Source organism: Bacillus rossius, chromosome 1, assembly GCF_032445375.1.
Source record: "Bacillus rossius redtenbacheri isolate Brsri chromosome 1, Brsri_v3, whole genome shotgun sequence".
Taxonomy (NCBI): domain Eukaryota; kingdom Metazoa; phylum Arthropoda; class Insecta; order Phasmatodea; family Bacillidae; genus Bacillus; species Bacillus rossius.
Genome location: NC_086330.1, coordinates 328,567,546 through 328,583,629, shown reverse-complemented (window position 1 = coordinate 328,583,629; position 16,084 = coordinate 328,567,546). Strand labels below are relative to the sequence as shown.

Here is a 16,084-nt window from a genome sequence, read left to right as displayed (position 1 = left end):
TAAACCTAAGTGGCTTCAGTTACCATAGTCGCTTTCGGCCTCCAAGTGCTCATTTGTGTTTTGCCACATTTCGGCAGTGCACACTGATTACGTTAAATTGTATGCTTAATTGAGGTTTTTTTTGTTTGCTTGGTCACGTCGAATGGGTGGAGACCACACTGCTTAAGTGTTCCTACAGTGTCATAGGTACTTTTCAATTGAATGCTGCAATTTGCTGGCGACTGCCCCTCTTTGAGCCCACGTGGTGGTATTAACTAAGACCTGAAGACCCTTTATTTAATAAAGCCTTTTCACAGCTGGAAATAAGTTAATGTTGTATCCACTCCCTTACACCGCTTCAAGCCAATAAAAGGGACAATCTACGATATGAAAGAGAATAGTAAAAACAAAGAAACTAGAGAAATAATTTAAGTTAGTTCTAAGCTACTTACATAGATCTGTAGGCAAATTTTACCAAACACCATTGAAAAGATCTGAACGATTAATGCATTTCCAAAATAGGCTATTATATTTGCTCATTCACGTAAACAACTATGCGCAGGGGGGATAATCGTACATGGTTTCTGAAGCAGTGAGCAGTGGAAACAGGACTACGCCATCCACAGTGCCTCAGTTTACACTCCACTTAATACTATCATTAGATAATCCTCCAACCCATTCAAATACATGCAAGTAAAATATGCATAAACATGGGGATAAATACAAACAACTCATCAACACTTGGTTAATTATTCTACAATACTTTACTACATTTAGCAGCCTGAGATTACTTTAATTTTACACCAACCCTCAATTATCATTAGCACCTAATTTCAATGTAAACAGAAAACACAACTAGTTAAATATATTAACCAACAGTGTAAACTCACTCCTGAATTCTTTGGTTTAAATAAATAAATAATGTATTAGCTGAGTGTTGCATGCAACTCTATTATATAATATATAAATATATTTAACCCTTTTGCACAAATAAATTACTTGCCCCCAAGTAATCTGATAATCTTACGGATCACAAAACAAGGCTGCAACAACATTAACTCAACAGCTTATTATATGCCTAGAGCAGACCAGTTTATTTCCAATAACTGCCTACACACTACTTGTTGCGTGTTCAAGTAACTGTAGAATTAGTTTATAAAATTTTATGTCACATATTAGTTCTGAAAAAGGTTACTTCACAGCAATTCAATAATTTGCAGCCACTATCTCCAACTATGACTCTCCACACTTTATGTGCCACTACTATTCACCGCTGTAATACATAAAATATCGTGAATATACGATAAATATTTACCTCCGCAAAAAGATAAAAAAGTAACAAATGAAATTTATTAAAATTTATTAAATATATGTACAATAGTATTGATCAAATTGATTAATCAGATTTATTCTGCTTTACAGATATAATATAATCACCACTGTGCCATATCCAGCAAATATAAGCAGCATGCCACCTTCGAGAAACTTGTATTTCACCAACAAAAATATGTTAAATCTTCCGCTAATTACTCAGTACATTATGACGATAACTTTTAGGATGAAGGACGAAAACCTTTGTACAAGATGTCCGTGGTCAAAACTCTGCGGAAAACGTGTAAAAATAAAAAAATAAAAAAGTACCTCATGGTCTCACTAGAAGATATGGCCGTGTATTGCAAGGCCAACAACCCTGCCAGCTTTCTTGCCTCGTACCAAGCTCACAGGGAAAATCGCCCGCTTTTCCAAACAGGCAAGATACAGCACATTTCCCGCAGCACAGGCAACCAGCAACACCACTGCAGAATGGCGTCCGAAGTAAGTCGACATCTTTTGTCAACGGCCTCCAAAACGAAGTGAAAATCATGAAGCACCAGGAAAACATTTCGACTTCAGTAGATTCACTGCAGCAACACGAATCATACGACTCTTCATTAACACACAGCTAGCGGCCATGGAAAACCACTCTTGAACTCTCGCAGCAGACGTTCACAAACATGAACGTATTTTTCCTGGCAGCTGCTTTACGAATTGTACACCGAATTGTATATCCCTGAAGAAATCAGACAAACGAAAGCTACTTCCCATCTCTGGGCTTAGATTACAATGCCACACCCACTCGATACTCTAACATGTTTTTCACTTAAAAACATGTTGCCTACTCCTCGCATGAGGGGAAACTTATCACCAACCACCGCGCTCAAAAAACAAAAATCTCCACAAATTTAAACTACATCCAGCGTACCATATCCTGACCAACCCAATACTTAGTAAAGTGTAGTCAACTCGAATGTCTTAGGAGTGGACGAGAGATTAAATGAAAAGATTGCAATGATGCAGTGGGGTAGAGAGGGGCAATTCCGATCACTTCAAATTGTGTTGTGAAAATAAATTGTTGAAAATAAGATTAGGTTAATGAAAATACATGAGCATAAATTTCAATATGTATACTTAATATACCTTGAATGGAAAAGGTAATTAATGGCACATATAAATTTACAAAAAAAATTATTCATTAAAAGGTGATATCACAGGATTCACAAAACAAGTGGGGTAATTGCGATCACACACGGGGTAAATCCAATCATAGTGGGGCAATCATGATCACACACATTTACCGCATCTGAATTGTTTCTTTCCTTTGGCACCCACACAGATTTCATGATACAAGCTTCTAAATTTCTGGCACTTGATACAGTCCCCTCTGTTGGCAGACTGGCTCCATCTTCTGTTGCAAAATCCACATGGTGCGTCACTCGAATCTTTCATGATGAGGATTTCTTCTCCACTAGAGTCCATTTCATTTTATGCAAACAGTCTTCGTCTCTTCACTATGCAATCTATCTGTTTCTTTTTTAATGTGGCAATTTTAACTTTTTTTGCTGTTGCCTTGATGTTTCCATCCGATGTCAGATGTCGAGATTTCTGCTTTCTGGTTTGTTTCGGTGCATTCATATTTGTAGATGATTTGTTTGGGGTTGGAATGATGTCATTAAATCCAATGAGTTTCTGTTCACTGGGAGACTTGGACGTAGAAGCTGATATGGACATGGTGGATGAAGCTTGGGAACTGGAGCAAACTGTGTGTTTGGACGGGGAATGTTGACTGTGTGACTTATTTTGAACATGATCAAGAGAAACATCAGATGAAGGACCTGAAGTTTGCATGGTGGATGATTTTGTTGATGTAGAAGGAGATTCAGCTCGGAAAGCTACAGATGGTAGAAATTTATCCATCGAGATAGCCTTAGGGTTAAATGGGTAGAGACCAGTACACTGAAACCCTTTAGTAGCATTCCCATGGGATGCAGCTTTGTTCCACGCAGCTGTGAAAATCTTTCCAAAGTCAGACTTGGTGATCGATTGTGTTGGGTTGTTGTGAAAGAATGTGGTTGCTTATTGATGGTAGAAAGTTTTTAATGGTTTGAATAGTGTGCAATCTAGAGGATGAAGGACATGAGTGGTATGAGGTGGTAAACAGAGAAGTTCAATTTCATTTTCTCTGCAGTAGTTCAGGCATTTAAGCGAACAATGTGATTCGTGTCCATCCAAAATAAGAAGGTATTTCCCTGGGAGTCTGTGCTTTTGAAAATGTTGCAACCATCTGAGAAATAGGTCCTCATTTATATATCCAGATTCAGACATTGCTGCTACAGATCCAGATGGCAAATTAGCACAGTATGACTCTTGATACCGCACACCCTTGAAAATCACGAATGGTGGTATGTACACCCCACTAGCACTGAAACAAGCTACTACTGACACATTTTCCCCACGTTCTACACTTGTCAATTTAATTACTTCTCTTTGGCCTTTTTCACAAATGATTTTTGATGGCTTATTGTTTAAAGGAAATCAAGACTCATTAACATTATAAATTCTCTCTGGCTTCTCCCTGAGTTCTAATTCATTCGTCAAATCACCAAAGAGGTCATAAAAGTCGTTAAATTCTTTTTCATCCATGGCAGCTGCCCTCATTTTTGACAAACCTTCCGGTTTCCTCAAAGAGAGTTGAGGATGTCTGGCCATGAACTTGCCAAGCCAATCTTTACCAGCCAATTTTTCGGTATTGCTCCATGGAATTTTTAGACCCTTCTTTTCAGTATACATGTATGCTGCATTTCTTACCTGAATTGTGGTCAAACCAAAGCCTCTTTTCGACAGGTTGAGCAGTCTGTCACACAGTTCATCTTCCTCCTCAGCATTTAATACAGGTGGGTGACCAACTTTTTGTTTGCACTCTTTCCCTTTGTCTCCTAATAACTGCTGTAGTTTTACTTTTTGGATCCTGTTCTGAAGTGTGGTGAATGGCACCTGATGTAAGTTAGCAGCTGCTCTGATGGTTGTTTCTCCATGGAGGACACTGCTGATAGCATTTGACATAGACTCCTCGAACTACTGAAGAGTGGTGTTCTTTCTTTTGTAGTTTCTGACCATCTGAAATTCACAAACATAGTACATATTAGTGTTGATTTACATTTGAGATGTTTTAAATGCATGCAACACTTCAGTAAAATGCATCAAAATGTTTATCTCGGTTATAACTTGGGTAGTGTGGAATTCTGTTATCGTCTCGTATTCCAGAAAGTATTTGGAGATTAAATAAATTATTAATAACAATATTAGATTTCAGTATCAAGATGTTTAAGAAAATCCGTAATTAACTAAACTTTGTTGCGAGAAATCTTATGCTGCTATGGTCCCCGAAGACCCATTTCGAAAGTTGTTAGATTTAAGCACACAGCAGCTGGTACTAAGAACCAGTAAAATTTGTGGATGGCAAACACTCTGACAGTATTTAACCAATGGTCATATTTCATTTATATATGTCAAGTTGGTAATGCCTTTATTTTATGGCATCGAGATGAAAAAAATGTGTGCGAGTTATTTAAAGTGTGGCAAACACGGAGTGCGACCAGCCAACTCTTTCTTGAGTAATATAGGGTGCAACCTGCCAAGCATCGGCAGTGAAACCAATCACCGCAACGGAATGTGCGGTAGTCGAAAAGATAAACATCAGTATCTACAAACTGGCGACAGCTAGGTCTCTAACTGTCCCCTCAGCTATCCTTGAAACATTAAGATAATACTTTTTTCTGTCAGCTACGTGCACCGTGACAATAGAGCAGTGTCGAGTAATCGCTTTTAAGATTAGTTGATAAATACGATCCTTTCTGTGCTGTATTCTCCAGAGCAATAAATTATTTCCTGTGATCGAAATAGCCCCAATAGCGTGATCGGAATTGCCCCATTTTGTCGACTTTTACCTTTGCCGTCCAAACTGTAAGATGAAACTGGTTTTTATCAGAACTGATACAAGGATATTGTTTTCCAGTAAATATGCTACGTGAAGAAACCAAAGTACTAAAATATATCTCGTTTCTGTAATTGTAGCTTCTTATTTTGGAACGTGAGATTTTATAAAGAGTGATAAAAATGCATGGCGTCACTTACCTTGGTGTTGAATCGCTTCCTTACACACAGAAAAGTTTAGAATAACAACGGAAATTTTTTACCACGTGAACACCAACACTCCCAGCTTGCGACTGATGGGATGATATTGTTTCCTTTCGGCTCATGGCTTGCTGTGTTGCCAATTCTCTTATTATGATCGAATATACCCCGTGATCAGAATAGCCCCGCTCTACTGTAGGTTCTTTGAACAGGCATGTTTGTGACCATGACTGTGTCATAAAAGTGATTTTACTGGATTATATCAAGTCTTTATAATTTGAACTGGCAGAAAAACAATTTATGTACAGCACAAAATATTTTATACTAGTCAAATTAATTTCTCCAAGGCAAAAAAATAAGATCATTACTGTTTAAAAAGTCTCTTTGAAACCACATCACATTCGTGGTCTACGAAAGTAGTATACGAATGTATGTCCGGTGCCAGGGTTCAGGGTGTGGTTTTTTGGCGGTTTCTGCTGCCTTGGAACCTACATCTCCGATGACGTCACGGCGACAATATTGGATGACCTTGACCTTGAACTTGACCTTCAAAATTAGCCAAAATTTAGCAAAAAGTTGCTAAAATTAGCCACAAATCGTCACAAATCACCGAATTTTCCATTTTTTTTAAAACAAATCCCGCCAAAAATTTTAAAAAAATTCCTTAATTCAAAAATTAGGATTTCTTAAACCTGAAAAAAAAAATTTTCCTTAGAAAGAACCCAAATTCCCAAAAACGACTAAAGTATCCATGTATAAAGCCTCCGATAATCCATTTCTATGAATTATGATACCATGACCGCCATATTGCATTATGACGTCACCGTTGCAATTTCCGTTACTGTCACCATCTTGAAAATTAGTAATTTTTATGTTAGTAAGTCGGGAACATTTTAAAAATTTATAAGAAAAATTAAATAATCGAATTTAATAATAAAAAAAATATATATTTTTTAAATTAAATCTACACTCACGCCATGGAGCTCGGAGTCCTCGGTTCAAACCCAGTGAGGTAAAAAAAAATGACGTCAGGTCCTTCCTCCACGGAAGCCACTGGCAGACTGACCTCCCACCACTTATGTAAAGGCATATGTATCGTCAGCGAGTATGACATGTCCGCCATCTTAGAAATATTTATTTATTATCCGATTTTAATGAAATTTTTTTAAAATTTATAAAATAAATAAATAAATAATTTTTATTAATACATCTTTAAAAAACCGTTGCATGTTTCGTTACGGCCACCCTCCTGAAAATCCGTAATTTCAATGCTAGAAATTCCGAAAAAATTCCAAAACATATTTTAAAAATTGCCTACTTCAAACTTTTAGTTATTTAAACGATTTCGGTCTTCGGTTTGATTTCCGGCGAGAGTAAAACAGTAATTTATTAATGTATTTAAAAAATTCTCAATAAAAAGAAATAAAAACGTCTTATGGCACACCTGACATTTGAATTATGTCATAACTGTATCAATTATCGGACGCCTTCTTGAAAATCTTCTTTTATTATCCGATTTTAATGAAAAAAGTTAAAAATTCATCAAAAAATTTACTTATTACAATACTGATTGATTAGATCGATTCCCATCCTTGGTTCAAAACCGGTAAGAGCAAAAAATAAAAAACGACAGATCCTACCTCCACTGAAGCTGTCTACATTCACCTCTCACCACCAATAACAATGTATATATCGTCAGCTGGTATGACGTCATGTCCGCCATCTTGCCTTCGTCTCCTAGAGACCACCATCTTGTTTTCGTCTGTTAGAGTGTGCTGATGCAATGTTAGTATGATTTTCTGTTCACCATACCTTTGACCCCGAAAAAACCAGAAAGCGAGCAGCTTTATGGTTTCTGGACTACAGCATATATGCCGAGAACATATACTATTGAATCAATTAACAACGATTTAATACACCTGCATGTAAGGTATTGAGGAAGAGATGGTTTCGGTGTGTAGATGCGCAGGTGTACATGATGGACCACTTTATGTACTCGCTGGATGTAGGGAACTTCATTGCCAAGTGGGATACTGTGAGCTCCACATGCCGCGTCCAGTAGCAGATGGACGAGACCAACCTGCAGCTGTGTGATTGGTTTTGAGAGAGAGAGAGAGAGAGAGAGAGAAAGAGAGTGTAAGTCAGAGGCGCAGCCAGGGGGGGGGGGTTTAGGGGTTCAAACCCCCCCCCCCCTTAGCACCAAATCTTTAATTAATTTCTTATTCATCACTCAAACAAATTTCATATTAAAATTAATAAAATTTTTACCATTACAATTTTTAAATTTAAGAACCGAAAACTGCTAAAATATCACTATTTTACACCTTAAAATCCAAATTTGTCCCGGGGGAGGAACCCCAGGACCCCCCGCTCTAATAGGGGAGGGGGGCCGCATGCTTCTTAGCATCTTAACACCCCCCATACACAAATCCTGGCTACGCCACTGGTGTAAGTGTGCGTGCGTGCGCAGGAGTACGACATGCTGGACCGCTTCGCGTACCCGGTGGAGGCGGAGGACTTCGCGGCCAAGTGGGATGCTGCGGGCTTCGTGCGCCGCATCCAGATGAAGGTGGACGACATCAACCAGCAGCTCGCCGAAGAGACGGAGCGCATGAAGGCGACGCACATCTCCGACGTGGCCGCCATGTATGACACCATCGAGGATCTGGCAATGCGCGTGCACGCGTTGGCCGAGGAGGAGGACATCGCCAAGGTCAGTTTTCAAACAGCGTTGCCAAACACAGTGACATGTCGACATTTCCAGTGGCTTCCAGTCGTCACCACAGCGAAGTGGATTGCAGACGACATGTCCAATCCGTGCCCTCAAAACAAACACTCCCAACACCTCCCCTCCAAGTGGTGTCATAAAAAGACACCGTGGCGGCAAACCCGCCGCCACTGATGGGGCCGTATTATAATTTGTTGTGACTTTTGCCTGCGAAACATATTTTTAGAATTAATGTGAATTATGCGATAGTCCTCGTGCTTTTTTTTAGGTACGTGTGATGGATAACCCAAGTGTTTTCAATTGCTGTAAATGTAAGCTCCCATGATGGACATGTACGAGGCGGTATAAATCATGGAAGTGAAAAGAATTTTACAGTTCCATCTTGAATTTCCCAATTACACTTCCAACACCTGTACATAAGTACACATACATGTTTATTTAAAATGTATTAATAGCTATAAAAAACCCTAATTGTTTTTTAAACTGTGCCACGAGTGTAGCACTGCACGCTGCTGTTGGGTGGGGCAGGTGCGCGAGTTGGGGCAGGCCTGCAGCCGGCTGTGGGAGGCCATGCGCGAGAGCCAGGAGTCGGCGGCCCTGCTCGTCCAGCGCCAGAGGACCTTCGGCCTGCCGCCCGTCGCCTTCGAGGCGCTGCCGAAGCTGCGGCGGGAGTTCGAGCCCTACAAGAGCCTGTGGGTCACCGCGTCAGGTGCGTCGTGGTCCCTCGCTCCCGCCGCATTGCGTCGCTGCCTTGCTGAAACACACCGCGCCTCCTTATTCATCCATCATAGATAGAGACCGGAAAAAAATTCGCGGATTAATTCGGCGATAGGCTAGAATTCAAATACACATACCTCTTAGATGATTTTGCTATTGGCTTACTGTTCATCTGGACGCATCTCAACCGATTATAAACCCTCAACCAAAGAGAATGATCGAATCACGGACGAACCAGCCGAGACAACTCACAAGTCGGCAGCCAATGAACTTGCGTTATTTGCCCGAGTGTACAGGGGAATGTGCGGTCTATCCTGAAGGCCATCTAAAACGCGATTGTTTCCGGTCTCTAATGATAGATTATTTGTTTTGTTTAAAAGTTGCTGGAACTAAGATGGCTTCTGTTTGTTTCTTTATCTGTTCCTCAACATCTAGCGTGACGAGGGATGACTATGTTTCATTGACCACAAATCAGTTCCTAAACACATCCGAAGAATATTTTCACTGCTCGCTCGTACAACTTCGCGGTCGAAAGGAAAAAAAAAAAATATTTTGCTATATTTCATACAGTTTCATGATATACGAGTATTTAAAATGTCGTTGACCAGACATAACCAACCTTTTATATTAGTTGGAATCACATGAAATAAAAAAAACGATATTTTGCTATAATTTTAATAATAAAAACAACGAATTTCGTACTATTTAGTAAACATGCCTAACATAACCTACCATTTACTTTAATAATATATATATATAAAAAAAAGACAGGAAAATGGAGATGTGACAGAGCACATTGTTCGGAGTGTGACTCGGGGTGAGAAAACTGCAGTACATATGTGTGTTCGTTTGACTCGTGGTGAGTGAATCTGCAGTAGATGTCTCGCGTGACTCGTGGTGAGTTAATTTTGCAGTAGGTACCGTGCGTCTCGCGGTCAGTACGTCTGCAGTAGGTACCGAGTGACCTAGCGTAAGTCTGCAGTAGGTACCGTGAGACTCTTGGTCAATGAGTCTGCAATAGGTCCCGTGTGACTCGGGGTGAGTTATACTGCAGTAAGTCCTGTGTGATTCGGGGTAAGTGAGTTTGCAGTAGGTACCACGTAACTCGGGGTGAGTGAATCTGCAGTAAGTCTCGTGTGACTCGGGTTGAGTGGATCTGCATTAGGTGGTCCCGTGTGACTCGGGGTGAGGAGTGAATCTGCACTCCCAACATGGCGGCCGTGTGCTCTGTCGGCAGAGTGGCTGGAGTGGCACTCGCAGTGGATGGACAGCCCGCTGGAGACGATTGAGGGCGAGAACATCGACCAGGTCGTCACCGAGAGCGCGAGGACCATGACACGTCTGTACCGCACCTTCTCCGAGGCACCAGGTGAGTCGAGCCCGTTTGAAGCAGCTGCTTTACATTACCTTGCTCCTTGCTGCAAATTTACTCTTTCTGATCTGTCTGCTGCACCTCAGCGGTCGAGTGCAGGGGTGAGCTGAGAGTCGGAAGCTTCCCTCGCTCATCGCACCGTACAAGCAAAGCATATCCCTACTTCCCTACTTAATATTATAAATGTGAATTTAAGTTTGTTTGTTACGCTTTCACACGAAAACTACTTAACCGATCATCATGAAACTTTGTACACATTTTCTTGGAGGTATTAGAAGTAACATAGGATATTTTTTATTGAAATAAATATTATTTTTTACGAAAGATAAAAAAATGTTTGTCAAAAAATCTCAAAATCTAGCCTCTTTAACGCCATCTGGTCTTCCAGTTATGAAGTTCGAACCCTGAGTACTGTAATACCGTTGCACTGTATTATCGACGTTCAAAATTCAAAATTCAAAATTATTTACTTTTGTTAGAGAAATATATTTTATTGATTAATTTCTATTGTAATGATCTCTGATACTTATTTAATGGCTTCAATGCGAGCGAAGCCGCGGGTAAAAGCTAGTATATATATATAATTGATATATATGGGAAAAACCATTAGTTACCCACGACGGAACGGAGAAGGTGTATGCGTTTGGATTGAGATGATGTTTATGTGTCCAATAAACGAATGTTCCCAATTATCTCCAAAACGGTTTGACCGATTTAGATACGGTTTGACCGATTTAGATACGGTTTTCTGTAAAAGGTTTGTGATTCGTCAGCGATGGTTCATAGATAAGACTATGGTATTAAATCGCCAGAGGGTGCTGTGATAGACATTTTTGTTCTTGCTTCTGTATTTGAACTTTTGAGGCTCTGTTGATAAAGAAGAAGATCGTCGGAAACTATGTGGAGACACGTGTTTGAGCTCTTATTTTTTCATAAAAATCAAATAGTAAATAAAATCAATAAAAATTATTCTTTAATTAAAATTGAATAAAAAATAATAACCAAATATTGTAGGACTTCACATAACGTAAACTACTTTTACTGTTTAAAACGCAAAGCAACCACATGAAAAGCATGTCGGTATAAATGTTTGGTACCGGTACCGTACATTTTCGCCCTCGCAACTGTTAAGATGGTTTTGGAATTCCCATTCTTAAATAAATTACTACTTTACTTTGAAAAATACTTTTATTTGATGTTAAATTTTTTTTATTGCTTTAAAGATGTCTCGTAGTTTATTGTAGCGCTATCCTAACATAATATATTTTTTAACATCCTGCAATACATTTTTTCGCGTGTGTGCATAAACAATGATCACATGTCCATACTCGTAGTGTACAATGTATGTTTCAGAACAAAACTTAGGCCTCTCAGAACCAGAACCCTGGGTCCATGCCACTGATAAGTCACATATCAGTCCGTATGCACGGCCTGACATGCAACTCGTCTCAAGTTTGACAGTTCTCACAGGTAGCACCAATGATATCCGTATCCTTCTGCCACTGTTCCTCTGCCAACGGTGTTTGGTCAACAACTTCATGTGGTTGTCACTGCTCATGAATAAGCGCGTGGTGCTCTTTCCGACCACCACTGGCGCTACCCGCGAGAACTGTCCGACCTGCGACAAGTTGCGGTGACGCGGACTCGGCCTGGGCACGCGGCGAGAGCGGACAGACCACGTGACCCGTGCTGTGGTCCCCCCCAGGCGTGCAGCGGGTCGCCGACGAGATCCGGTCCAAGATAGACGACTTCCGTCCCGTCGTGGGGCTGATCCAGGCGCTGCGCAAGCCCGGCATGAAGCCCAGGCACTGGAAGCAGATAGTCGACCAGACAGGTGCGCTCCTTCTCCCTCCTCAACCCAGGGCCGGCGCGTCCATACAGGCGAACCAGGCAACCGCCTAGGGCGCCAAGTAGCTGGGGGCGGCGCAGCACGACACATAACAGCTCATACAATATGTTTAACGATTATTGAAACTAGATGAAAATGGATTTTTGTAACAGTTTGGAATGTTTATATTTATATAAGTAATTATTTAAAGTCCACGGTGACCTGTTTATGATTAGTAATAGGTAAAAAAGTAAAAAAAAAAAAACACAAGGCTTACATTTGATTGTTGACAAAATCTTAAGCTTACGTGATGTATTTTGAGGCAAGGACAATTTTTTTTGGGGTGTCCGCCGGGGGGGGGGGGGGGGGGGGGGAGGCATTAAGGTTTTTCGCCTAGGGTGCCAATTTACCTTGCACCGGCTCTGCCTCAACCTTGCTGGAACTAAGCGTGTCTGTAGAATAGGTCCATGTCAGGCCAGACCTGTAGGCGTAGTCATGCCGGGGAGAGGGTCGTACGAATTGTGTGCTTTGTTGTGGCGTCGGCCATCAGTGGCAGAGATTGGTAACATGTCTAACTCCCCTATCTCAAATCTAGATTAAAACTATGTTTAGTTGGGCCCAGGTTAAACTTGTGTAGACTTAAGAAAAATCCTACGCTCAGACACGTGGGTTCAAAAAAGGGAATGCACTAAGAGTGTAGAAGAATGCAGGATTAAGGGGATGATTTGGATCAAGGGTTGGTCGGGGCGGAAAAGTGTCTAAGAGTCCTGTCGCTTCCCCGGACATGTCCTCTCGTTCGTGCAACTTCGGGGTCAGAATGAATTTTATATATATATATATATATATATATATATATATATATATAAGTATAGCGTGATCTCGCCAAGTACAGTTACAATGTTGCAATCACCCTAGTGGAGAAAAAAAACTAGCGGCAATTTTAGTTATGTATCAATTCGAAACTGATATTAATTATTCTTTTATAACAGAAAAAAAAGAAGTCCGAAGATGCACGAACGCGGATTATTCGGGTGCCTGACTCGGGGTCAATGAACGAGGTTTCCCGGGAGCACTGTATAAGTTATCCATCCAGGCATGGAGGGAAAATGAGATGAGGGGACAGTTTCTACATCACACGGATGTTTGTAACTTACACATGCAACTTCTAGACACGTGGCCACATTTAAAATTATGTATACCAACATAATCAACAGATTTATTAACTTAGAAAAAATTTCAGTTTAGTTAAGTTAAAAACTAAAACATAAAATTTTTCTATTAAAGATTGTAAACAGAATGGAAGGGCTAATTCCTCCCTCTCCATCAGTACTCCGACAAAAACCGTGAAAGGTTTATTCACGAAGAAGTTTAAAGTAAAGGAAAACCGGAAAACAGGAAGTCAAGAAAAATTCTGAGAACTCATTTTTTAAATTTTAAGTTATTGTGTTTGATGGCATTGTCGACATAGGTCATTGACGATGGCAACACAACACCAAGTCAAAGTCGCACCAATAAGCGCCACCATCTTCCTCCGTAGAAAACAACAAGTAAACCAAACAAACAGGGACTTTATTGCGAAATTCAAACAGCTGTAAAAAAAATTGGTTGTCTGTAAAGTCGGTTTACGGACGATAGTTTAACGTGACAACGTCATAACAAAACATTGATGAAATGATTGCATACTTTTATGAATAAAATTGAATCATTTTTATTGATTTATCACTATTTTGTATTGATAAAAAGAAGGAGTGAAATGAAATCTACAATTTAATTGATAAATTTACTTTTATTTGCACTCATTAATTCAAATATGTTTATTATTTTAATGATGAGATTATTTTAACTATAACTTTTATACGTGTTTGCTATTTAACTTCTTCCAATATGTGTTATTCTGTTAAGGATAGGACGATGATAGGAAAAGTAGGAAACGAATGGGAGTGTTTCAATTTTAATGTGCCTCAAAAAGGTCAAATCGATGGTTGTTTTAATCGAGTGGAAGAGAGATAGACGCGGCGCAAGCGTACAATGAGCGTAACGGGACACAGCGTAACGGGACAATGTGCGTAATGGGAAAATGTGCGCAACGGGACAGAGCGTAACGGGACAATGTGCGTAATGGGACAATGTGCGTAACGGGACACTTTTTCGTGCGTGCAGCCGGCGTTCATCGATTTATTAGACGTTGTCACGTCAAACAAGATGTGTTTGTTCTTATGTACGCGCGTTAGAAGTTATACTTCTTTTTGATTTAAGACACTGAACTATTTACATTTATGGTAACAAAAATTAATTAAATAAATTTACAGTATTCATTGTTGATATAAACATGTGTATAAAATTAATAATTTATTTTGTAAAAGCATCGAGATGAATTAAAATTCATAATGAAACTATAAAAATACTTTGTATATTTTGTGTAATTATTTGTTTAAATTATATATTAAATAATGATGTAATAATTTATAACGCAAATAAACTGTACATACGGGAACATATTCTCACTTATATTAATACACATGAAAAAGTTTACTAGCGCAATTGATATCACTAATATTCACAATGGATAGGCCCTATATGTTTTTAATTATAGACCAGTATTCAATAGCAACAACTTAATTTCAGAACGCAACTCACGCGCAGTTCCGCACCCGCCACTAGAATTCGCTACTGAAACAGCTGCATCGAATCATTCGATTTGTAGAGCGAAAGGTTAAACTATATAATGAAACGTCTCCGATAAAAACGAAAAAAACTTGTAAAAGTACTAAACCCCGGCTTGGACTTGATTTTTGACAAGGAAGTGTATTAAAAATACTGCTCACCTTGTTAAAATTCATTAAAAAGTTAATACTATAGAGTTTCAGCAAATATTAGTTAACTATAAATTATTAAGTACATATTAAAGATAGTTATAATTATGAAATGTTAATTTTTATTACCTATGCGAATTCAAGAAAATTCATTTCCTAATAAATCTAATTAATTTAATATTACTTTAAGAAAGAATAGAGGAAATAGGCCTACCTAGTATGAAATAATCCAATGAACTGATCAATGAATTTAATTATATTATAGCAATACGATAAAAAAATCAAATGCATCATATATATTTGCTAAAAGTACAATTTGTATAATTCAGTAATTGTAATTTTTAAAAAAAAGTACAAAAATATTCCATTGCAGAGTTTTGTTTGAACCATAGTCCTTCAACTTCTTAACCGCGCTACGAAGACTCATACAAGTTTGTAAAAAGAATATGTATTATAATTAGTGTAAAACCAGTATTCGTATGGTTTTAAAACTTAAAATTCCTCTTTACTATGACTATTTTAGTTTACCAAATATATTACAGGGTAGTTTCACTATCATACGTTTTCATTTGGCACAGCAATACCTTTGGTATGTCTCCTGATTTTTTTTAATGAAAGTGACTATTTATGGGTCCGCCATCTGCATGTAAATATATTTCGTTGGCTTGTCCGCGCGAATCGTAAAGATTCACTCTCATCATTTTTCCATAACGCGCTTAAAGAAGTGTAACTTAAAAAAATATATGTTCGGAATCATGCGATATAATATGTATTCACCAAGTACTGAAATATAAAATGAAATTTAAGTTGAACTTGTATTAATAAAAAATATTTTGACTGAAGTATAAAACGTGCGGACGTTATTGGTTTTGTAATTTACTTACACTTTTTCTGAGTTTATAAATACAAACAATTTATTTTTGCAAATAAAGATGAACTATCTTTGTTAGCTTTTACCTTCGGTTTTGATATCATCGCTAGCGTTACACGCGAAAGTATAGATTGATTGGGCACGCATGGAAACAGAATTCTGATTGCCGAACGCTCAAACGAGTAATGAATAAAGCCCTCTCCACTTGGCTTGAATTGGTAAGAATACATTTCCCTCTGTCATATTACAAAGTAATATTTTTTACGACATGAATATTTATTTTTAACATCGGAAGCAACATGCATATTTTTTACTCTTTTACCTT

The 16,084-nt window shown here is 38.8% G+C and overlaps 1 protein-coding gene across 1 annotated transcript in view; it reads left to right on the top strand.

The window, feature by feature from the left end:
- LOC134528059 (dynein axonemal heavy chain 1-like) overlaps positions 1-16,084 on the top strand; it is a 146,014-nt gene that overhangs the window by 29,378 nt on the left and 100,552 nt on the right. Inside the window, exons 10-14 of the mRNA XM_063361279.1 lie at positions 7,400-7,465; positions 7,901-8,143; positions 8,687-8,867; positions 10,113-10,244; positions 11,953-12,081. Coding sequence (XP_063217349.1) covers positions 7,400-7,465; positions 7,901-8,143; positions 8,687-8,867; positions 10,113-10,244; positions 11,953-12,081 — 751 coding nt within the window. The remainder of the gene's footprint in view (positions 1-7,399; positions 7,466-7,900; positions 8,144-8,686; positions 8,868-10,112; positions 10,245-11,952; positions 12,082-16,084) is intronic.